We start from the raw sequence: 25,515 nt of genomic DNA, 5'->3' as shown, positions 1-25,515 counted from the left end.
GTGGTTAACAGCCAACATCAGAGGTAGCTTAACTTTAAAACTCAGATAGTTGAAGTTATGAAAAATACCTAATATGTACAGAAATTATAATGCATTTTACAGTATCTTAAGCAGACCTTTCTTCCTACATATGCTGACTAATGGCCATATTCAGCTAAAAGTGGGGACTCTGTTCTGAAGTTTGCTGTTGGCATGAGCTGCAAAACTGAAAAGGTCAGTGGTCAAAAAATTAAATTCTCTCAAACTCATTTATCACTGCAAAAATAACAAATGGTGCATGTTAACATGAATTTTATGCCATTATTTAGCTAGTGAGAAACTAAAGTTTCAGCCATTCTGCATATCCAGACTGTGCAGGAGTTTTGCATTTAGGCAGACCTCAGGATTACAAATAGACCTCAGAAGTTAAATAAAAATTCACTCCATTTAATGGCTACTGTGTATTCATTTAACACTCACTCCTCCAGACATTTCTTGAAGCTGAGGCAATGAATACTATCCAGGCTGTTAATTAGGGACTGTTGGAACAAAAGGGAGTGAAGAAGGAAGTAAAAATCAATTTCCTAAACTTGTATTTCAGCATCACTTTGGAGCTGACCCACTAACTTCGTAAAACAAATGCCACACAGTGCCATAAGAGCAGAATTAATGACCTAATAGGAAAAATAAAGTATTTATTGCTTATAAAAGTAAAAACTCTAAGACAGACTTTTCTACAGAGGGCTAAGGTTAGTGAGATGAAGCTGCAAAGTGGGAAAGCATTAACAGTCAGTGCTAATATTTGGCTGCCAAATCAAAATTTAAAAAACCCAATTCACATCAATGAACATAAAATGGCTATTGTCTGTATAGCCAAAAAGAAAAATGAGAAATAACTTTCTGCAGGACAAAGTGACCTTTAAGAGAGAGAAAAACCAGAGTGCTCCACCGTCACTTGACACTTTCTTTATCTAAAGCACTTCTAGCCACTGCAGTATGAGATAGCACAGTAGCTGTTTGTGGATACATAAGTTTTGCAAAAACAGTAACATTACTTTGCAACATAATTCAACTCTCACCACAAGATTCAGATGTTGAAGTTATCTTCCACATTACACAGTTTTTGGATAATTCAACAAGTTACTCTTCATATTTTGAAATTCATACATAGCTTTAAAATTCTAGTAAAGCTTAATCTGAGCAAGAATTCAGTATCACAAATGACTCTACAAATTTCTTGAAAATATATAGAAATTGTCAGGATTTCTACAAGCATATTCACGATTCTCATGCTTTCACTTGTAGAGTATACTTTTCTAAAGTAAATTGAAATTTGGCTGACAACACCAAATAAATAATCAAAAGGGTCCAAGTTTACTTATTGTGAACAAATCAGTGTCATTACCAGAAAAAAGTAAGAGTTTGTGTAAAATTTAAATACTACTGTGTTTGCATAGTCGAGGAAAATGGCATTTAAGTCACAATAATCAAGTATACTCTGAAACAGATCCATGCCAACACTAAAATCACCAAGGTAACTGACCCTTGGTCAGTAAATATGATTTTTAACTGTATTTTGAGTTTCCAGTTGCCTATTTGCAGTACTCTAGCATTTACTGGTTAGACAAAACTGGGCTTATACAAGAACTAATTCCTAGTAGAGTCTTTATCATGTACTGAAAGTTATCAAAACATCAGCAATTGTCTATACCTAGAAGGCTGAAGACAAAGTTGATTAAAGAGCAATTAATTTAAGTAACAGAATGCTCATATGCTGCATTTTTTCCCCACTACTAACGTAACTCAAGACATCCTTGAAATCCAACTAGGTTTTTTTTTCTTAGATTAACAGATGCAATTTCTAAACTCTTATCTGAAATGGCTTGGAAGTCTGTCAAAGTCTAATATTACACTTAGCCTTCTATTCAGAGCAGCTGAGCAAGCTTCAGCAAAGTTTGATTCTAAAATTAGCAAGGTAATTACTATACTAGCTTCACAACTTTGTCCTCAGGCTAAGAATTATCCCATCTTTAAGACTGCTGTTCCAGGTAAACTCTCCACTAATTCCCAGTTGTATCAGCTTAATACATGTCCTGCACCCTTGCTTTAATATGCTTAACCCTCTGAACTTGCTCATCTACCCATGTTCAGGCTTAAGGGCTGACATCCTCATTAACCGAGAAACTCTCAGGCCAAAATCACAGCTCAACAGTCACGAACACAACCACAGCAGCCCTTATGATCAAGGAGGGAAACAAAGTTGTATCTTGAAGCAGTGCCTTATTTACAGCTAATTCACTTAATCCCTACCCCCAGTGAATAATTCAACAAACTTTAAAGTATTCACTAGGAAAAAAACCAGCATAAAGTCAGCTCTGCAAGAAATAAGTATTACACAAACTTTGAGTTCAAGTACAGAACAGACAATACTAATGGTAATTTCCAGATGAAGTATCTGTATTTGTCAGGTTTCAGCCCCACATGAGTATCCACACGACTATGGCACCAAAGCCAGAGGAGAAGTTAAACAGAAATTAATTTCTATTGAGCAGTCACTGCAAACCCACCAGGGCATTACAGCAGATGAGCAGCTTACACCATTTACAGGTAAGCCCTGTAACAACCTTATGTCCCTTCAGCATACATACAAGTAAATGTCTGTAGGGAAAAGGTAAAATGACTGTAAAACACAAATACTGCAACATTTTTCAAAAGGACAATTGTCTTCAATATAAGATTTATCCAGCAATTAGGTTGCTGAGCTGCAACAAAGTGAAAAAGCACAGCTGTTGCAGCAGGCTCAGTGCCTAGACAACAATTTGCATCACAAATAAACAGGAAACACATAATTTACTTATCCTAAATACTTGGAGGACCACAATGTATATTTCTTAGTAAGTAATCCTATTTGTAAACTCAGTACCAAATCAGAATTCAACAGGGAAAAAATCCTCTCCTTCCTCATTATTTAACTTGAATAACTTTGATTTTTCTTTTACTAAAAAGTAGGTTATTCATAGCCAAAGGCACTCCTAAAGAAAGTTAACCAAACAAAACAAAATCAAATCTGAGTATTAGCAAAATGAAATTTTACAGAATGCAATTTATTCAGTGTTTTTATCTAAAACACTAATTACATTCTGTCTGGTTACCTGCATCCCCTTCCAGCTCATTTCAACATGTTCTGTTTCACATATAGTTATCTAATTTTAATGCTTAATGGAATATCTTAAATGATGATGAACCTCCCGAGTCCATCTCCTGAGTAGAAAATACCAACACCGCATGGATTCCAGAGGTTGCAGTAAGTGCTCTGTTTCTGGTTCCTTGCTAGGAACCAGGCACCTACAAGCTCATGTGATAATCACAGACTCTGAAAAATAGCTGAGTTATACATTATTGGACTTCCCAGAACTCAGTTTCACTAATCCTATACAGAAGTTCAGCTTTAATGATTAAAGCTTGACTTGCATATATACCCATGGCGATTTGTACTTCCACTATAAATAGTTACACTGTGATTTCATTATTGTCTGCAAAGTATTCATGCAGTCGCTTCATTTTTGTATTGTGCATTGTTTCATCCTGGTTCTTTACAGTACGTTGTTTTGATGTTTTGCATATGATATTGCAAAATACACATTTAAGTTTTTCCTGACTAATCTTTTATTCAATGTCTTATGTCCTAATTGCTTCTCACACACAAAAATTCAGTATTACTAGTTCTTCTATAAAAAAGATCTTCATGATTACAGAAAACTAAACCTAAACTGAAATGAAGATTTTAAATTTAAGATTCTAAAACCTCTTTTGTTCTCCACTGTGCTTTTTCTGCTTCAAGAACTTTTCCTTTAAAGCTACCAAATGGCTATGTTAATTAGAAACATTAACTAATTTCAGTTAAGCAGTTTTCATAAAATAAATTTAACATAGTTGTCATGCTCATTTCTTTCCTTCCTAGAAAATGTAAGGCTCTCGAACCCCCTTGTATCCCCACTACAACCAAAGGATATATCCATTTAAATATAAGCAAATCCTCTTTATCAAAGGACAATGACATAATTAGGTTACAGGTTATCTTTTCTATATCTACATTTTACGTGATAAAACACAGATCATGACATAACACTAGACTCTTACCCAACTCATTTTTGGTACCTCTGTTGTGGGTTTTTTAATTAATTTAGCTACCATGGCAAAATGCAGAAGGTACAAGGGGAACACTTTGGGAAACTCATTAATAACAAGGCCTCATAACAGAATTTTTGGCGTGTTTGGAGAGAGGAGGAGTTGCTTTGGGGGGGTAAGGGTGGGGGTGGAGAGTGTTTGGGTTGTGGCAGTTTTTGAGTTTTGCCTTACCAGGCAGGTGAAGCCAACCCTGTCAGAAAACTGCTTCCTCTCTCAACAAGCTTCCATATGGGGTGATTAAACAGAGAGGAAACAGCTCTCAGTGTTACAAACTTCACAAAGAATGCAAGTTATCCAAGACTTGGAACCTTTTCCAGCCTAGATTTTTCTTACTGAGATTAACTTTTGACCACGTTTGGTGCAAATATCTGGAATACACCAGCTTTAGTGCACCATAAAAACAATTTTTTTCTTGAAGTTTTACTTACTATTTTTTTCTTTTGGGATTTTAAATCTTCCAGCGCATCATCTAAAAGAAGGACATTATACATTAGTTTTCAAATATAAAGTAAGATAATTTCAGCACATTCTAAACATTGACTTCACCTTCTGAAATCAGGAAAAATTATGCACTGACCACTACCAACTCTAAACATCAGTAAACTTTGCATAAAATAACTGGAATTTTTATGTGAAAATAAATCACTTAAAATGCTGAAACTACTTATAAATTACAGCCCACTGTTATCACTTTACAGTTATAACTATTAAAAAATTTTATGTACCATTTCCTCATTAAGCAAACCAATTCTAGCCAGTGCCCTGCTTTGACCTACATTAAAACTGGTACAACAATGGACGAAATACATTTAATCTCATGAGTCAAAATACAGAAAAAAGCTTGAGGTCTAAGCATTAATATAGCTGAGTACCAGATTTAGTGGCTTCAGTATTTCACATAAACCTCTTAACACATACTAGTTTCAAATGCCAGGTCAATTCCAAGCGTCAAAGCTCAATCTATTTCCCCCTTTCTGTACTCTCAGACTACAGCAAAGCCCCAGTTTTGTAAGAACAGCTACCAGGTCATTTTACTACTAAGTGTTAAGACACTGTTACAACAGGCAGGCACAACACTTAATCTCTCTAAGAGATAGAGAAAAAAGAAAGGCCAAAAGCATGTGGGATTTTCCTGAAAGTCAATGTTTGGAGCTTGACACTCATGGGAAACTCACTGTAATAAACCATCACCTAATGCAGAAGACACTCTCTCAACAAATTAGCTATCTACTACCTCTTTTCACAGCAAGAAGATTTTAGCAAACTGTACGAGTTTTTACCCTTTCTCAGCTCTGCTGAACACTGGCAGCTTACTTCCTGCAAAAACATACCTATTCTTTACCCATTTTTCAGATTTTAAAGACAGAAAAAGCTTCATAGAACTACAAGACCCAAAACCAATCAAGCTAAACACTTTTTTTTGTATTGTTATTATTTATAAATAAGCATTCCATACCATTCAAAGTTACTTCAGGAAAATTATTACTTAAAATTAAGGGAACAAATAATTACTTGAACTTTTCCAGAATGCAAAAAATTCACTTTGATCAAATGAACCTCTTTATTAAATATGCAAAATACTAAAACTGTCATGCACATATCTGAAAGGTTATTATTTATGTAATAAAAGGGTAACTACAACCACTTGTATTTGTTAATAGGACATGGCAAAAGACAATCTTTAATCCTGGGATGGACCACAGAAGATGGACAATTCCACAAATTATGCATCTTCAAATTAGTAAGGTACCGCCTTTCACCAAATTTTTCATTTATATTTGAACAGTCTCACACATTGCCCCACACAGATTAACAGCCCAAAATGTACTGCAATGCAGTGTGGCATCATGAAACCAAAGAAACAGTAGAACACAGCCAGCTATTAATGGTTACTCAAGAAACTGCAAGTGCTTTTGGTACCTAGAAACGCCTAGAACATCTTCAAGCACAGCCTTCCACAACGCAATGCAGTCAGTTCAAGGTGTGGGTGTTCCTTTCTGATCTCTTTACCTCCTGTACTCAACAAGAACCTTGTGAAACACCTGCCCCTTCAGACGTGGCCAAATGGCCACTACTACAAAGCACACTCAAGAAACTAACATATCTCATCTTAATTAAACCTACAGGAAAAAAAAATCATACTACAGAAGCCAATAACTGCAATATACCTAATTTATTTTCTCCACACTTTGGGACAGATCAGTATAAATCTTTAACAGTTGTTTGCCTGCCCAGTCCTAAAAACTGAAATTCCATAATCTCTCTGCATCACCTTCCTTGGAGTGTAGCTACAAATTTTCTTCATTCACAGCATCATTCCCAAATCTGGTGTATACCGGTTATCCAGCAGAGCTTTATTATATTAAGTAACCACCTCCAGTGTCTCAGTATGCTATACTAACTTACCCCAGAATAAAAACTTAGCTTTGAGCAACTTAGTTGACAGTAGCTCTCTCAGCTACACTTTCTCCTGCTTTACTGCTTCAACTCTACATTTGATTTTTCTTTCTCAATATAGGACTTTTATCTCTGAGGTAAAACACTTCATTTTTATCCAGTCTCTGGAACCACACAGAATTAATCCCTTTTGGCATGTTCTATCATCTACTAAACCCTTTAAACATAGGTTCAACAAAAGCACTAGACCTGCCTGTATGCTCAAAACAGCAATAAAGACATTTAAGCAAACTAAAAAAATACACTTTTTTCTTGTTCAGCCATGAAATGCAAATCATTCGTTTCACCTTAGAAATGAATCACACAGCACCACAGAATATATGGACAATTTTATTTCTACATAAAAATGTATGTTCTGTGCTTGCATATCAAATGCAAACATTAAGTATAAGAAAAATTCTAAAAGTGATGTTTAACTTGTAAGCTGTCACAAATTAAATACATCATGCTGTTCTGCAAGTCATAAAACACAGTGCAACACTGAGGTTTTCCTGTATTATTGCTCACATCACCATGAGATATTGTTACAGGCTGGACTGCTTTCAAGGCAAGTCTCAAATGAATTCTAACTACTGCAGACAAGTGCCACAGATGCTGTTTTTAAATAGCATGCAGATTCACTCTAATGCAAAATTTAACAACTTTTTATCTATATCTGAACACCTCCATTACTTTTTGGTTTTGTTACATGACTTTCAATTTTCCTTAGCTCTCAAAAAAGCAGAAAAACACCTGCTTATACCTTTCGCTCTCAAGAAGATGTAAGTATGCCTTGGAGAACTTGGGAGAGAAAAGATATCTTGACAAATAATTTAGATACATCTGCTATAAATCTCTTCCCTTTTGCATAAGGATAACAGATTAAGACTGCTGGAATACTTGTGAGATGCAAGTATCAAGGGAACTACTATTACTGTTTATATTTTCTTTCCCCTTGCTCCTACTTCTACACCATATTTTATTCCATTACACTTCTGACACATGCAAAGACAGGAAAAAGTTAGCACAATTTTTTAAGTGAAGTGAAAGATTAAGCAGTTTCCTTCCTGCTCCTAAATGAACTACGTGGTAGAAAAAAGTTTAATTAATACTATCCATTTCAGTATCAATTAAAAGGAAGCAAAATGATCAAAACCATTTACATTATCATAGCAAGCATCATTCTCAACTAGCTACATATTCTAAAACCACCTCCCCCCAAAAAAAACCCACAAAACCCAAACCCCCCCCGAAAAAGAAAAAAAAAAAAAACAAAAACACCCCACCCCACAAACCCAAAACAAAAAAACACAAGAAAAAAGTACTTACTATTCCTTTCTGTCCGTTTGGAAAAGAAAAAAATGAGCAGTGTTCTTATACACCAGATTCTTTAGAAGAAAAAGAAGAATTATATTAATGAAAATGCATTACCGTAACCATATCTGAAGTCTTTAACAAACAGAACACTTACCAGATGAGAAGATGAGATTTTATTTCACAAATACAAAGGAAATAAACCTTCAAACAGTATTTATATAAAAAACTAAAAACTAAATTAGCATCTTGTCAACAAGACATCAATATTGCTCTAAATAAAATCATCTTTTCTATTAAAATCAGCTATTACTTAAGGCAGAGATATTAAGGCAGCAGCATCACTTGCTAAAAAACGTTCAGCTGCAAATTACTTAGTCATCACTTCTTATTTGATAGATTTATAATGCATTTTATCCAAAAAAGGAACTTACCAATTAAGACCAAAATTAAGACCCAAGAGATTTGCAGGAAGAATTCTAATACCAATGAAAACCATGAGACAGAGCTATTGTTCAAATGCTCTCCCAAGCAGAATTAACTGACCTGAGTCCTAGTGATTTTAGAGAGCTCTAAGTCTACTCAGTTTCAGTAGGGTTTCAGATGACTTAGCTGGAGCAGTTATGTCAAGATGAAATTAAACTGATCTATGACCATTTTACATTTGAAAGGTCTCTCTGCAATCATCAGGACTTCATTTGTTTTAAAGCTTAGAATTGCTGCTAAATATGAAGCTGACACTTGTCCTGGTAAGTTATCCAGTCTAAGCCAAGTGGCAAACCTCATACATCAAGCCATTCCAAGCATCCAAAGCCCTCCTAATGTTAATTAACAGAGCCTAAATTAGCAATGTTTCATTTAAAAAGGAAATAATCTTAAAGGCTAGAAAGGTTATCTGACTAAAAGCATGCATAAGAAAGCAGGCAAAAGGCTCTAAGAGTTTTGACTTAATTCATAAGAACATCTTCTGTATTTATATAATGGTTGCCCAGTTAAAAACGCCTTCAAGTATTAACAACACGTTAGGCAAGGCAACTGGAATCTGAGAGCAGCCTGTCCAAGGGAAGAGAAACAAAGAAGTTTAACTATTCCATGTTCAAAGGCGTGCTAGAATAACTGATCTCATAACAGAGGTGGATTTATCTGCCTACGCAACACAAAAAGTGTCTTCATAACGTATCAGAAGAAATAAATGTTTACAGGATTTAAATTGCCCTAAATAGCCTGTTACACAGGCAAAAACATTATTTCTTTTTTTAATGTATGCTTAATAGTCTTCTACCTAAAGCTGTATTCTAAATATGAAATAAGTCAGACATCATGAAACAAAAAAACATTTCCTCTTTACAAAATCCAAACTAGAAGTTTAATAGCCCACCATTTGCACCAATTTTACAAAAAAAATATTTCTGTGAAAATCAGAACATACAAATTAAAACCAAATAAAATCAGTTCAGGAAGAGCACCCTTCTAACATGCTAATGCATTTCTTCAACTTTTGGGGTATTTCAGTATACATTTAAAATTAATTCTTAAAACTTATCTTGCTCTACCAAAATCAGTAACTCGCTGAGACCCTGAGGGACTGACCTAAGGCAGAAAGAAGTTGGTGACTGACTGCAAGCTAGAAAAGGCAGACACACTCCTGTTTGATTAGGTCTGAAAAATCTCCAGAGCTATTACTGGGTGGCACCAGGCATTCAGCATGGAGTCACCTCTTGACCGAGAACAAAGACAAGCTGGCAGCTGCTTGCCATTCACATCTGCCAAAAAAAGCTGAAAGGGAATAGCTTAAGGAAAAAAAAGCTGATAAACAGTTGCAAGTCATAAGAGAAAACAGTCTGATTCTAAGTGCTAGTAAGCTAATATCTAAATCATAATTTTACAGAGAGCCATCTTGAGAAAAATAAACAGAACTGGAAGACAAACTAGAGAATAAAAGTCCAACATGTAAATTCAAACAACAGCACTAGAAGCCATCACCTTCAATAATAAAAGCTTTCATTTCTACACTAATTCTAACACATCTATAAAGGAGGCTGGTAATACTTCCTCTTTTATAAGCCTTTCCTATCAGCATGAACAAGCCTCACACACTAACAAAGACTTTGAAATGCTTTCCTTAAGAACAAAATTAATTCATATTACTGCCAAAGATTAATTTGAGCTCCGATTTCTGTATTAATCCTTTCCACTCAAGATACTGCTGCCTATGTATTTTCTCCATAGGAGTGCTCAACAGCAGCATATCAGTATATTATGGATAACGCAGTATGACATACAAAAGGCATCTTCAAGTTGGGGGCTGTCCACATGCTACTTTCCACACTTGAAAAAACTCAAATATTTACTTGTGACTTTGCCTTTCCAGTCTAAAACTAGGGCATCTACAAACCATGCTTTCATACAAAGCATGGAAGCATTCCTGCACAAATATGGAAGTACTTATGATCATTACAGCAAATTAGTAAATGCACTGTGCTCCCCACTGGCAGCAAAGATGCTCAGCAGGCTGCCCTCCCCTCCATGAGGGTTTGGAGGAAGGGGAGGCAGCAAAGCAGCTGTTCAGTGAGGTGGGAGCCCATTTTGCTACTTCTACAAAAGTAGATTTCTTAGACAACAAAAGCCACTCATCAGGATAAGCAGCCAATCAGCTCGGTGGAACAAATATATAGGCAATACTTTCTCCAGCTCACATACAATGAAGACTGCATATTTTCTTGGTAAAGGAAACAGTCAATGATTTTTCCAGAAAAACAGGTAATTATGTAAAACTAGTTTTCCACACACTTAGAGTGATGCCCTTTCAAGTCAATTCTGTGTTAATAGTCACCTAACACATCAAAATAAGTGTCTCATTCATTCTCTTATTTTTCCCAGGTTTACACACTACATTTTACATGTAGGTGACCCTTTTGGTTACTTCCATATAGTAATATAACTTTTGAAATTGCAGTAAAAATAAAACCCAAGATAATGCTCTTGTGCTTACATTACATTACCTTACAGCTGTTCAGACACAGCTCTCTATGCCCAGTGTAATTTTGATAAGCCAAGTAACTTTAGATGCTATTATCTTTTGATGATAAGACTTAGTTCTATACTAAACCCAGACCCATGAGAGACATTGCCCTCAAAGAAAGTGTCTGCCTAACTACTTGAATTTATTTTAGAAGAAAAAATTCAGCAAGTTATGACATCTCAAGGATTGTCAAAGCAAACCCAAACCCCTGCTGAGATGTATTTTCCATCTCCTTTTATCAAAGAGACAGCAGTTAGAAAGTAAAAAAGGCATATTTACTTACATCAATGGAAATGCAAAAAATGGAAGTGTCATTGTCAGCCTTGCTGTCCATTCGTCAGGAAGACACCACAAATATACAATTAAGCAAGTAATAAGGTAAAGAAGTGAGGAGTACAGAAGAAGCCTTCCAACCCATAGTTTCTGTAGCCTCTGATTTTTTTCTCTAAATTCTTCTAATCTCTTTATATCCTGCAAATAAACAGGGTTCAACCTTATTAGTGCAATTAGTAAGTGGTTTTACTAAGTTGCCTTTAAATATTTGAAGAAATCAGCCCTATCAGTTTGATACTTGATTAGAAAAGTCAAGCAGCTTTTTGATAAATGACAATATTTGCCTAAAGATAATAAGGTTTTGCTATGGGCCACTTGCACCTTATTAGCAATTTGTAAGAAAAGTTAAAAATCAGCACTTTCACATCTATAGTTACAGTATATTTGGGACAAGTGAAAAATACCAGTAGCTTATGAATGGCAATCTTTACTATCACATAAATCACTACTGACCATACTCTGCATTCTAGAGTTTTCATCAGGTACCTGTGGAATTTTAAATGCCTCTAAGAGTTTTCTACTGGCATGGTGAATTGCTGGAACCTCTCCATCATTTCACTTGTTTTCTTTTCAGTACTTTCCTCACGCTAAGAGTGAAATCCTGAACACCTGTATGATGCTTCTGGTACATTAATAAGTCATCAAGCAATGCTCTGCTACGTTAAACATTTTGACTCTATTTCAAGTGACAACAGAAGTACTCACACTTTCATTAAAAGGAAAACAAAAATATCAACAGCATATTTCAAAACAGTTAATTTCCTCACAGAGTACAGACATCTGTCACAAATGCTGGTGAAAAATCACAATTGATTACTGAACAATCTATCCAGTTATTCTGCCCCTGACCTTACTTTCTTCCACTAACTGGAGTTACAACTTCTACACAAAACCATACATTAGAGCTTTTCTAATCACCCTGATGAATGGAACTCTGCACTAGTGACATCTTCCATTACATGGGACTTTAACTATTAGTTATAACTGAATTGTGTAATCAAGGCAGCGTCATACTCATTCCCATTTCAGCATCTCTTAATAAATTTATTTGCCCTGTAGTTTCTCACTATTACACAGTATTGCTAGTTTTTAAATGGCTAAACAGTAAGAGGGGAAAAGGTAACAATTCTTCTGATGTGCAGAATCTCTACTATCAAAATAATTTAAAATTTCACAACAATATTTTACCTAACGTGAAGGAAATACATGGCCAGCAAAAAGGAGGTATATTTCTAAACAAAAAATCAAAACACCAAAAAGCAAACACATACCTTATCTATTTTTTCTAATACTTCTACAGTGGAGGGCTTTGCCTGCTTACAAGGGAAAGAACAAAGATATTAATCCCACTTTTAAGAACTCAGTATTTTGAGGAGTACTGTACATTTACAGTTTCCTAACAAAAAGACATCTTCATAACAAATTTATAAATTATCTATTTTACATAAAGGTAAGAAGTTTTCCTACTTTAATGTGTCAAATAGAAGAGACCGTAATGAATCACTGTTTTACAGCTGGCATTACTCTTAACTGAAGGCTCCTCTCCTACATCACAAAAAATGCAAACCTCTAATGCATCTACAGCAATAATGAATGTGTGGGTGGAAACAAAATTGATGAGTGGCGGAAATAGGCATAATACAGAGAATATATCGAGGAAGCCCTAACCTGAGTACTCCAGCTTTTCATTACCATTCATTCCATATAAGGACAATGGTGTAAATAAATCATAAGCAACTGCAAATAAGGGCTGTCATCACCAGTAAAATTCCCCATAGGAGCAACTGGAAATCCACTTTCTAGGAATCTTTCCTAATTTCTGCGAATTATCAAGCCACAATCTTTCCCCAACCTTCACATCACAAATTCAAAAACCATAGCTCACACTGCATCACTCTGAAAGTGAGTTTCTATTATATAAAACTGACATTCCACCTAAAGTTTCACCTTTAATGGAGTTTTGTACAGAAGGCTCTGAAGTCAGTTACTAATAAGCAAAGGCAAACCTAGACTCAACTCACACCTGCCATGAGAGTAGTCAAAAACCTCATGTCTCTTCTTCCTCATAAACTCAGTTAAACACCACTCAACAACCAATAAAAGCAGATCAGAAGACAGACTTGTCCAGCAGTAAGAAGCTACCAAAATTATTTGTTAAAACAGTCAGAAATGTATTCTGCACATATTCATTTTTACCTAGATCACCAACCTTTCAAGTCACAGATGCTGCAGTTTCTAATACAATGATGCACCACAAAAGTATTTAGATTTACAGAAGGAGTTAAAACTGTATTTTTTTAAGTTAACCAAGCCAGTGCCAGACTGGTACTGCAAAGGAAATGAAGACCAACAGCAGAGGTTTGCCGCTTAGTGATTTAGCAAAGAATACTTTTGGTCACAGTATCTCACTCCTGGAGTTTCAAGTGGCATACTCACAGGAAAGGTTTACCACTATCAATCAGCCAGCATTAATAGTCAGCATGTTCTAGGGTCCTCCTATCTTCTAGACTAAAGGTTATTACACTGTTACACAATGTTACTTACCCTCCATCTTGAAATTAATGCACCCATCTTCTATTGTGGACAAATGCTGGCAGAGCTATCAATCTTCACAGCTAGAAATAAAGCATTAAGCACTTAGGAGCAATCTAGCAACACAATCAAAGACTCTCAAATTTATTCTAACATCTTAAGAAATCAAAATATTGTATAAAGCCATTGTCTAGCTATCTACCTATGTGTTATTTTTAAAATCAGTTTTCTGATTCATAGGCCATCCTGTAAGTCAGTGGATCAGCTAAGATGTGGCCAAAGTTATTTTTATTTTGGAAATACTTAACCAGAGGGGAGTTCTCAAAAACACAGGCCCAAATGAACTGCAGTAAGAGCCAGCAAAAACTTAGTACTGGGCAGGATACTGATTTCCAGTTATTTCCTCTGCTGCCCCTAAGCATAACTCAGTATTCCTTTCTTAGCTGTCACTCTAGGCATTCAGCATTAACATCCTTCAGTTCATGAGAAAATTTCTCAAATATATCTATTTCCTTTTTATGCTTTATTCCTCTAGAAGAATATGCTGGATAGCACTATTGTTCTTTCATGTGCTCAGTTTTAAATTCAAGGAACCAGTTTCCAAGATTTCATTTGCTATACAAAAGCACTACACTGGCAGATCTTCCCTGCACAACCCACAATGCACAACCCAGTCATCAGCACATCAAATTACCCAAAACAGTTCTAAAGGGCAAGAGCAGCTCACCTCACCCTACACAAACCTGGAAACCATGAACATTATTTGATGATCTGGGTCTGAGCTCCTGAACCAAAATTGTAGCAACCCTCCATTATAAGATAGTTGAATCGACTGAACCTTGGATGGCAGACTTTCTCTCCAGTCATTTAATATATAAGTTTTTCACCTATTGAACAAAGAAAGTACTCAGTTCCAAACAACCCTGACAGTAAACTAATGCTGAGGCCCATCCAGGGCTCAAACCCTTTTCATTGTGGAATGAAACACTAACACTTATTGAAACAAAACACTGATTTAGGTAGACAGAAATGTAAGATCATTATCTTGTTTATTAAGTTTCCTTTGGCCAAAAATGAAAATATATATTTCAATCCAAATTTGTTTTCAAATTGTCTGAGGCTGTTAGTACAACTTAATATGTATAGGACATGCACTGCTCACTAGCACAAACACTACTGTGGTCTGGTAATCTCTTTACCTTTTAAGAAATGCAAGGACTTCAGAAATATAGGCCCTACTGGTTTCAGAAACCAATCCTTAAAGATAAGGAAATCCACATCAGAAATGCCACAAAAATGAAGCTAGAACAGATGGGCAAATTAGCTCTGCTGCTGCCAAATTAGCACAAAGGGGTGAGATGTAGAAAAGCAATTACCCCTTGGACTCGAACAAATTCTTAAAATAATCACTACTGCAGCAACTCACCTCAGTAAAACAGCAGACTTTTTTTTTAAACACACAGTCTAACACCAAGAATTTTACACAACTGCGATATTGCAGATACAGGCGAGTTTTTGCACAGTGGGTATTGCCGTAGATCCAAGTCTACACTTTCTTCCTAGATATTTCTACAGACACAGATAGCTTTAATATTGTTTTTCAATAAAGATACTGTGTCAAACAGCCACTTGAGAAGTCTGTAAAGCCCACACAAGGCTCCCAAATCCAGCTTGTTTCCCTAGCACTGCCATCACGAGCCATGGTAGCTCTCAGGTGTGGACACAGAGACACAGATGCTCACATGGCCTTTGTGTGTGCCATTTTCCTTCAAACCACAGTCTGAGAACCTCTCCACTAGAAGTGTTAGAGGATCTTTTGGGAACAAACTATCCAAGAGCTACTGATGACTCTGACTTATACCAATAACACATTCATAGTGCTATTGCTACACAAGGGTTTTTTTAAATATCTGGCAAATGTTTGGAAGAGAAACAGGTTTGACAAGAGTTACCATGCATGTGATTTTACAGGAGCTATGATGATGACAGGCTTTACAGATGCTATTTTGCAAGTCTGTAATACTACCAAAACCCTTCCCCAAAGAGGTATTAAGGGATTAGGGCCACTAGATTCACATTTACAGTTTAGTCACTGAATCCTCAGTGAAGAGATGGAAAATTTTCTATGATTACTATGGAGTGCCTCAGATGTTTTCCTTCTTTCCCTCTCTTCTTCTAGACATGACAACACAAATTGTCTTCAACTGCTTCAAACTCTCCTCCTTCCTCCTCATCTGCCACTCCTCATACCTACCACAAATATTCAACCATTCATGGCAAGAGATGGTCCACAAGTTGCTTTCCTCCCATGCTCTAATCAAAAAATTATTGCATAGGACTTTTCCCTTCTGCAGACTGCACTCTAGCACAGAGTTGTGCATTTCACTGACTAAGCAGCAGTGCAGTTGGACTTACTTCCACACACATTATCACTGATGTAACACACAAGTAAGATAGCTGCAACGTGTCCTAGGCTTGCAACAGACAAAAGCAGCATTAAAAACACTGAACAGAGGAGCTTAAGAAAACACTACTACCAGTTTTATATACCTGACTCTCAAAAATATTTACAGCAGGTCCTCTACTCCCAAAACATTTAAGTTATTTATTAAAAAGCAGAAGTTCCAGACTCCGAGGCCATAGCAGTAAAAGCTTCTCCTTTGAAAGAGGCATAAATCCACTAAACCATCCACACCCATCCACGCAGGTGGAGAAAATAGCTTCATGATCTCATTACACTTTTATCAAGTCAGTCTCAAATTTCTTCAAGCTTGTTAATCTTTTAAAGATTAAAAGTTCTCCAAAAACTCAGTCTCCCAAGTAAATCTTAACAACTGACATGCTGAAATTCAAGACTGAATAACATCAAGAGAAGACATATTACAAGAAAAAAAAAGGAAGTTATGAACTTGTAATCAAGGCCTTGCATACAGACATAAAGACCTCTCCCCTAAAGGAATGGACAACACTTTTGAAATAGGTCTTTTTTGCAAACTTAGTGATTCCACTTTATTTAAGTATTTTTGGATATTTACCATAACAAAGAACACAAATTCTACCTTTAAATTGAATCTCCAGTTCTGCCCACAGTTCACTCACAATTTACTGACCTCAGAAACTTCCACTGGGACCATAAAAAGTTTCTCCAGCTAAGCGCCGTGGACAAGGAAACGAGCAAAACCAAGCCAGGAGCATCACCCACCATCTACTGCTGGCCTGCCCTAGGACGCCTCAGCTACGACAAAATGCTAAACCTTTTCCCATTTAAACTTCCTTTTCGGCTGTTTCCATCTGGAAGCATCCCACAGAGGTCCTACGCTTTGTAGAGCCTTAATTAAAAAGGCAAATCGGTTCCCGTACGGGCTGCACAGCGCCGGAACCGTGGGTGGGTCGGGCGCTCTTTTTTGAAACCCAACCCGTGCAGCCTGCGGGAGGGGCGGCCAGCGCCGGGCCCGCGGGCAGGGAGGGCCCGGCAGAGCCCAGCGGAGCCCCCGGCTCCCCGGGCCGCCAGCCGGGACAGCCGCACGGCGCCGCCGCTCCCCCGCTTGCGGGCAGGGCGCCCTTCCCCGCAGCCAGGGGCTTCCTCCTCCAGGCTGCACCACGGCCCACCCCGCCCCGCGGCCAGGAGGGAGGGGGAGGGAGGGGGAGGGAGGGAGCACCTGCCGCCCTGCTCCGCCTCGTGCTCGGGGCCGGTAGCTGAGTGCTGTTAGGGGGAGTGCCGGGCGCCCCTGTCCCGCCACCTCGCACCGCGGAGCCGCTGGGGGCCGGCCGGGCCGGGCCGCGCATCCCGCGCCATCACGTACCTGCCGCGGGCCGGGCCGCGCATCCCGCCCGCCGCCAGCGCCGCCGCAGGAGGAGCGCGGCGCCCGGGCGCTGCTCCCATCAGGCCCCGCGCGGGCGCGGCCGCCAATCAGCGCCTCGCAGCCGCGGGGCGCGCTGGAGCGGGGCGGGGCCGCGCTGAGGCGGGCGGCGGTCGCGGGCAGCCGGCGGTGCGGGCTGTCGGCTGTGCTCTGCGCCGCGCCGTGCGGTGCCGTGCCCGGCCGGACCGCTCCGGGCCCTACCCGACCCTGACCTGCCAGTGCGCCGCTCCCGCCGCGCGTCCGGCCCGGCCCGGCCGGTGTCCCGCGCGGCTCTGCCCAGCCAAGTCGAAGCGGGGCGGGTGTCGGAAGGCGCTCACCGCAGGCGGGGCCGGGGACTCCAAGCCCGTCTTCCTGCGGCTCTCGCTGATTCCTGATACGCAAAATAAAGGTGTTTTAATGCAAACACCGAGGAACGTGAGGGTCAAACTGTCATTTGGGGGTTTGCAGGCCTCCTGCCACTCATGTCCAGCCAATGAAGCGGTGCTGACATAGAGGCGCCGTGCGGGACGAGTGTTCTGCAGGCGGGCGCGGAGTCCCCTTCGGGTCATAGCAGAGGGCTCGTCTCGCCGTCCCCTTCGTTCCAGTCGGCGTGTGTTGAATATCTCTGGAGAGAAGCAGAACCCTGAATTTCTTTAGATTCCATATGTGTAATGACAATGTCCTCTCCCTTGGTGCTGTACTTTCATCTGCTTTCTTACGTCGCTGACACCCATCCCTTGCCTCATACCGAGAGGACACAGGAACAGAGAATAAATACTTGCTCTGTTTGCCCTCTCTTTCTGACATGCCCTGTTCAGCAGTTTTACCACTACAGTAACACAAGTGCATGTGCATAGATGTGGAAGAAGTCCTTGAAATCCCTTGTAGTAAAAATTCCTATGCAAAAGCTGTACATCTTCAGCTGACCCTGCCTTGTTGAACTTGCAGTGCATCATAATACACCTATAAACGCTGGGTTTCTTCCAGTTGTGGTAGGTTGACCCTGGTCAGGGGGTAAACACCCACACACTCTCCTGTTCCTCCCCCTCGGGAAGATGGAGGAGACATTAGACAGAAAGCTCATGGATTGGGTTGAAGGGAGGTTTAGTAAGTGAATGACAGAAAAAAAAACCCAAGTGATGCAAGGAAATTAACTAACCACCTCCCACAGGCAGACTGATGCCCAGCAAGTCTTCCAGCAACTGATTATTCTGGAAGACAAATCCCCCCTCCCACCTTCTTATTTTGCAATCCCAGTTTTATTGCTCAACATGACATTGTATGTGGTATGGAATATCCCCTTGGCCAGTTTGGGTGTGCTGTCCTGGCTGTTTCCCCTCCCAAAATTCCTGCCTAGCCCCAGCCTACTCTCTAAGGAAGCAGAGCATGAGAAAAGGTAAAGCCTCGATGTTGTGCGAGTCCTGTTCAGCAATGGCCAAAATCTTGCTGTGTCAGTGGTGCCCTTCTAGTCACAGAATACAAAACACAGCACCACATGGGCTGCTGTGAAGAAAATCACTTCATCCAGCCAGACCCTCTACAAGAACTCAAAAAGAATAGGCAAAGCTTTTAGGCCAGGGGAGGACAATAAAGATATCCCACCACCCATCCAGGCAACACAATCAGCTTCAAGCTGTACGTGGTAGAGCTGCTGAGTCTGATCATCTGCAAGCATTCATTCTTAGTCTGGACATTGTGAAGTTGATCCTTTTGGTTCCCACCAGTGTTCAGTGTGAATCTTGCTGCTCTACATGATTGCATTATGAGATAAGTAATAACTTTAGCTGCTAGTCATGGTTTAGAACTGGCTTCAAGACACTTCATTCAAATCAAGATAACGGTGGTCAGTGAAGAGCCACTGGCTCTACTGGAAATACTCTGCTATCGATTACAGAAGTCACCTACGTATAAAACTTCATTTTTCTCATTGAGGCCTACACTGTTCCTTCCTTTCCAAGCGGAAAAAAGACTCAGTGACTGAGCCTCTCCCACTCTTCAGTCTGCACTCTAGAGCCACTTCTACTTAAATCCTCGTAACAATGACTACCACTTTGCTGAGAGGATATCTTTCTTTTTTGTTTCAGATCAGTAGTCCACTTCTGACTTTAATACTTCAAAGTGGGGTATTGCTGGAGAGAGGCTGATTTAAATCTTCATTTTTAAGCTAACATATGGAAGTGTGCTGACATCTTTTTCCATAGTTTAGCATCATATCCACTTAAAATAAATGCAAATAATGAAGATACCATGTTTACAGCCATTTGAAAATGCTGCAGGAAATACTAGTGTCTCCAAGAATCTGCTGCATTTTTTTGCTTTTTGCTTTTTTCCAGAAATGTCATAAATACTTTCAAGTCACAACAAAATTGATTCTGGTTCAGGGCTGAACCAGAATTGTGAAGGAGATCCCAAACTCTACTTCTGTCCTTGGGGCCTTTTGCAGAGCTGGTTTTTATGCAGGCCTCTGCCATGAAAGTTCTGATCATTGCTGTTCAGTCATGGACCTCTGTAACTGGTAATGTGAGAAGTTAAGCTAGGACTCGTGTCAGAAAAGAAATATGTATAATGATGGGATTGTGACATGGGACCAGTACAAAGATAAATCTTGAGAAACTGCCAACTAAGAGGAATGACAACAAAATATTGTGGTTATTAAACGGAATAGTTAAGCAAAAACATATATGAAACTGCTTGTGCAAGCAAGGCAAAACTGCCATGGAAAGGAGCCAAAGGTCAGCAAAGGGTGAAGTATGAGGAATGGAAACTAAACATCACAAGGAAGAATGGAAACCCAACCTCGTAACAGGGAATAGAAACTGGGAGGGGACTGCTGACATGAACATGTATAAATACCTGCAACACCAGCAGTTGGTGTGCGTGTCAGCAGGGCCGTGAGCCCCATGCACCAAGCCCTGCATTGCCCGCTTTTTACCAAACACAAAATTAATGAATTGCTTAATTTGAAAATGGAATAAAGGAGTACACCTCCTCATTTATAGCAGTAGTTTAAAAGAAGTGTTGTTAGCTACCATTACTGAACCTTACATGCAGATAAGCCTCTCAGATGTTACACAATAGCATGCAGATGTCTTTTTGCTTAAGCACCAAGATCTACCTAAAAAAAAGAAATTATGCCCATGTAGCTGCTGAGGATAATAAAACTGAGCATAAAAAACATGACTTTGAATCAGACAGCTTAAAATTTTCATTAATCTGGTTCAAAACTGCCCCCTACAGAGTATTTAAAACTCTTAAATGGATTCCCTTCAAAGTGCTTCATTATCAGTGGGATTAGTGTTTAACCCGACTTTGCATAACCACTCTAGCAGCAGAGTACAAAAATCTTCAGAACTTTTCCCAGCATCATAGGCAGCATTTAGCACTTTCAGTCCCTCTAAATGCAGAACATTGAACAATCAACTTATTTAAAAATCAAACAATAAGCTTCTTTTTAAATGTTTTGGTCTCACACCCAAAGACTGCTATTGAGAAGAGTTTTCCATGATAACATTTGTAGCATTCCTATATTTTATCAATATATGTAGCCTAGTAGTCTAATTTATTTTTCTAAATAAGTATATGTGTCTGTACATCATTTGGAAAATGCTGTCTGATTAAGAGGTTAAGAGATACTTAGTGTTGCCAAATTGTGTTCACTCAAGGTTTTTTATTTAAAACGGACCCTTTTGGACTTCTCTGGCTGGTGAGGCTATGTAGATGCTGGGGAATTTTAGATGGGGAAACAGAACCTTTGTTTACACTGCGGATGGAGATGTGATTGCAGCAAATGAAGGTATGTATATAGCCTAAAGATCACCAACTTCACTACCCATACAACCACTCTGTGCCACCTCACCATTTTTTCGTGTCCCAGCTGTTGGGAATTAGGTGCTGCTGTACATTGCATTGCTCAGGCTGGACCTGGGGTACTGTGCCCAGTTACTTGGTCTGCCTTGGCCATTCTGTGCTCACTGCTGTACACCACAGGGGACTCCTCAAGAGCACAGCTTCACTCCAGGCCACTTCCTCATGCCCTGTGGGCACCTCAGTGATTAAAGCAAGCCCAGGCTGTCAGGGACACAACCCAGGCTCTCCTCAGCTCTGCTCTCCGCCCGCAAAGCCACTCTACCACCACTGGTGGAATAAAGGTTGGATGCCAGGTTTGGGTGGCTGCAGCATCCTGAGATCCCATCCTCAGTGGAAGGTACCACAGCCAGTGGTGTTAGTGGGCACCAAAATTGAATCTGGTCAACCATGGACCACATCTTGAGGCCTGGAATCTGTTCTCTCTGCGTCTTGAACAGAATGAGTGCTTGCTGGTATTTCATAAATGACACACACACATGGCAACTGACTTTTTGATATTTTTGAATATCCTGTGTAATTCAGCTTTGGGAAAAATATAATTATGTATATTTTATTTATAATATATCTGGAAAAGTAATATAGGAAGAAATTCTTTTTTACCAATGCAAGGAAATACATATGCAATTCATAACTTTTGTGTGGGCATATCTCTAGTAAAAAAAAGCCTCTACTTGTCTCTTAACTGATGTGACTAATAATGATGATTCCAAACTATTTTCTTGTCTTGTTTTTTGCAAGTTCCAGTTAGGATTGGGACGGTGAAAAGAGCAAGAGAAAATTGTTTCTATTACAAGGGACAGATAGAGCCCTAGTAGAGGGAGTTGCTGAGCTGGAAGGAGTTGAGGCCTGAAGGAAGATATAAATTGGTAACTGCAAGAAAGCTTAAAATTGGATTAACAAAATACATTGTGTTCAATTTTTGACATTCAAATAATTTCAGAGCATACAAAAAAGGTGGAGCTCCTAAGCTGGGGTGACTTTAGTGACATGTTTTGACAAGATGTGCTTTAAAAATTTGTTCTACAACAAGAGCACTGGGAAAGATATTGTAGTTTTGATTTAATTTTTCATATGTAATAGCATATGCTTCTTTTGATGTTCTGATCCAGCTTTAGTATTTGGAGTATTCAGATGTCTGTGTTTTTAGTTGCCTCCAGTTCCCTGAGCCTTTTGGTATTTCATCAGTTTAGGGCATTTGGATGTTCCATCACTCTCATTAAGTCCTTTGCTTCTGACTCTTGCCAGAAAATTATTACCTCAAAAAGAAATATATAATCCAGCAGGTTAAAAGGTGTAATATCAAGTGAAAGGCTCTTATAAAAATCTCTTAGCAGTTGCATACAGTCATCAGAAAAAGCCAAGATCAACTTTTCCACTCCATAAAGTATTCTTGTTGCGATTAAGATCTTTGCTTTTGGTTAATAATATTGCTGTTATTACCACTACTTACTTTTGTTATTGCCATGGCAACTGTTACTTTTGCTGTTACTGTTGGTATTGTTACATAACAATAACTAGGTGGTTAGTTGTTATTACAATTGTTTCTTTTATTATTTCTATGGTTATTTTACTGAATATTGCTCTGTCACAAATGTAAACAGTTGAAAGCATTTAATTAATTAATTAATTTGTGTCTTAAACCTCTTGGTTGACACCCTTTTATATACTTGGAAGGCAGTTGAGCTTAAAGGAGAAATTTGAAGCTCTTCTTAATTTGAGTACTATACATCTCTGACAATATGTTTAGGAACAAGGTTAAACTTTGGATTATTTTTGTGGCACAATTAATTAGGGCAAGTGATTTCTTATAAAATACTGAAGTGAATGGTTTCTGCCATTAAGATCTCATGAACAAACAGAAGTTGCCTGGTGTGAAATTGTCACATGAGAAGCAGAAAGAAGGTTTTGCCTCTGTTTGAGATAAGTCATGCTTCAGGTCATGTATGAAATTTTAGAAGCAGTTGTTGTATAGATGTAAGTACCTCCCCTTCTGTGATGGACATGACTTCAGGCTTCTGATCCTTTATTGGCTATAATTAATAATTTATGTTTATAGTTATGAAATTACTATGTAAACAATAACTCAGTGTTCTGTTTAAAAATAAATACTAAATCAAATTTACCTAGTTTCCAAAGGAAAGTGTGATTATTGTTGCTAAAAGTATTTGAGCTGTATTAATACCTAAGTCAGCTCCATTTTTGCTTCCTGGAGAAGTTCACTTTTTAAACAAATTAGAGTTCCGATCCAACAAGATTCCTCCTATTTAATAAACATGTAAGTACATCCTTAAATTTTATTAACATCTATTTCCTCGAAGCTAAATGAAATAAAGAATACTTTCCAAAACCCATTTTAATATGGTTGTGCCTACTGGGCAAAGTTGAAACTACTCCAACAAAATAAGGGCCAAATTATGAAGTAATTTGAATTAAACTTCTGTTGACCTTAAAAGGATTTTTACTTGATCAAGAATAATGGAATTTGGAGCCAAGTGAATGTGATTCAAGGGGTGAGTGAGAATGTGCTGTTGTTGCCACAGCAAGCCTTCCTTCCAGGGCACTGTGGGTGTGTGCAGAGCACAGACAAGTCCATTTCTGCTCAACCTGACTGCATTTTAATGCTTTCTTATTAGTCAAGCTGGAGGAGACAGGCAATGAGAAGGAAAGTTCTAATTAGTACATATATTTTGCTTTTGATAACTGCTCAAATGGTAGATAGCACATTACCTACACTGAATGCATTTCATACATACTCCTGATTGTTACAAGAGCTTACTTTAATGAAGTATTAAATTTGCATATAAAATTGTTTTCAGTAAAGTATGAAGAACTGGATCTGCTAATAAGCCTTGTTCTGGTTGGAAACCAAACGGAACCAAAAGTCCCAGAATGCCAGAAATAGGACAATAAATATTTCTGGCACAATTTCAAAGGTGCATAATGCCAGACACAGACATGTAAAAGTAATGGCAAGCTCTGCAGAGATTATAAAAGAAATAAAATCACAGTTCGTAATTCATATAATCATGTTAAATAGCAGCCTTATAAACCAATTCTTATAATAAAATCCACATGTAAAGGTATCTGTGATTTCATTCAGTTAAAGATGACAAATATTAGGGCTCCCCTTGAAAGCAAATCTATATCTTGCAAGCTGAAGGACAATGAACAGTTGCTTTGTGTTCATGTTTAATGGTATAAACTCTGCTAGTCTTTTCAAATGTGATTTTCAAATAACTTTTCACAGAATGTGAAATCTGCAAGTGTTCAAAATTTTTTAGCATGTTGCAGCTACTGAGTATCCTTTACTACAATTATACTTCAAGTTTAGATAATTTAAGATCTGAAATTACAGCCTGGTCACGTGCAAAACTCCCAGGCAAAATTATTTTCTCATACTGTGTCATACTAATAAATGTCTGAAGCAGAGCTTGAATTAATTGCATTAGAATGATCTCCAAAATATTCCCTTTTTCAAAGTGAATTTATTTCATTAAATGCATTTCAAAGTTGGACAAAAAGCAAAACTTCTCTCAATTCCAACAACTTCAAATTATAATATTCAAAAGCATTTTAAGCTTCCTTTGGCTACATAAGGGTGCTTAGACAAAATTAATGCATCTTGAATTTTAAAAACACACTTGGGAAGTGGCATTTCAGAGCAGTGTGTGTTGGGGTTGCATTGCTCATTTTTGGGGTACTCTCCACATTCCAGTTGTAAACTGACCCATAATCAACCAATGAAAAGCAAGGCCAGTGATAAAGGTGTAATGAGTCAAAGGTAAAATGCTGATGAGACGTGGGGAAAGAGAAGAATTTGGAATAAATCTTTAGTGGTTTGGGCAAAGTAAACCAGAATAAAATGCATTAGAAAAGGCTGGTTTTCCAGCAGAAGCAGTATAACAATTTGAGTCCTGTTGAGAATAAAGGGTGTTACTAGAAAATACAAATAGCATGTAGTGAAGTCTAGGACTTTTGTTTTAGGGCAAAATATATTTTTTGTTA

The 25,515-nt window shown here is 38.4% G+C and overlaps 1 protein-coding gene across 5 annotated transcripts in view; it reads right to left on the bottom strand.

The window, feature by feature from the left end:
- The window catches only part of LNPK (lunapark, ER junction formation factor), a 47,527-nt gene extending 29,806 nt beyond the window's left edge, over window positions 1-17,721 (bottom strand). The window contains exons 1-6 of one of the 5 annotated variants that reach the window (XR_010080772.1): window positions 17,608-17,721; window positions 13,817-13,887; window positions 12,544-12,588; window positions 11,223-11,410; window positions 7,933-7,991; window positions 4,596-4,636 (exon numbers count right to left, since the gene is read on the bottom strand). Coding sequence is in view for 4 of the 5 variants with exons in the window: in XM_063400476.1 (XP_063256546.1) it covers window positions 4,596-4,636; window positions 7,933-7,991; window positions 11,223-11,410; window positions 12,544-12,588; window positions 13,817-13,843 (360 nt within the window). In the remaining variant the exon portion in view is untranslated. Of the gene's footprint in view, window positions 1-4,595; window positions 4,637-7,932; window positions 7,992-11,222; window positions 11,411-12,543; window positions 12,589-13,816; window positions 13,888-17,463; window positions 17,483-17,607 lie in introns of those variants that run through there. The other 4 variants (XM_063400476.1, XM_063400478.1, XM_063400479.1 and 1 more) reach the window with 4 other exon arrangements.
- Between the last annotated feature and the right edge of the window lie 7,794 nt (window positions 17,722-25,515).

Source organism: Prinia subflava, chromosome 6, assembly GCF_021018805.1.
Source record: "Prinia subflava isolate CZ2003 ecotype Zambia chromosome 6, Cam_Psub_1.2, whole genome shotgun sequence".
Lineage (NCBI taxonomy): Eukaryota > Metazoa > Chordata > Aves > Passeriformes > Cisticolidae > Prinia > Prinia subflava.
Note: the sequence above shows the minus strand (reverse complement) of the source record. Positions and strands in the feature narration are given on the sequence as shown.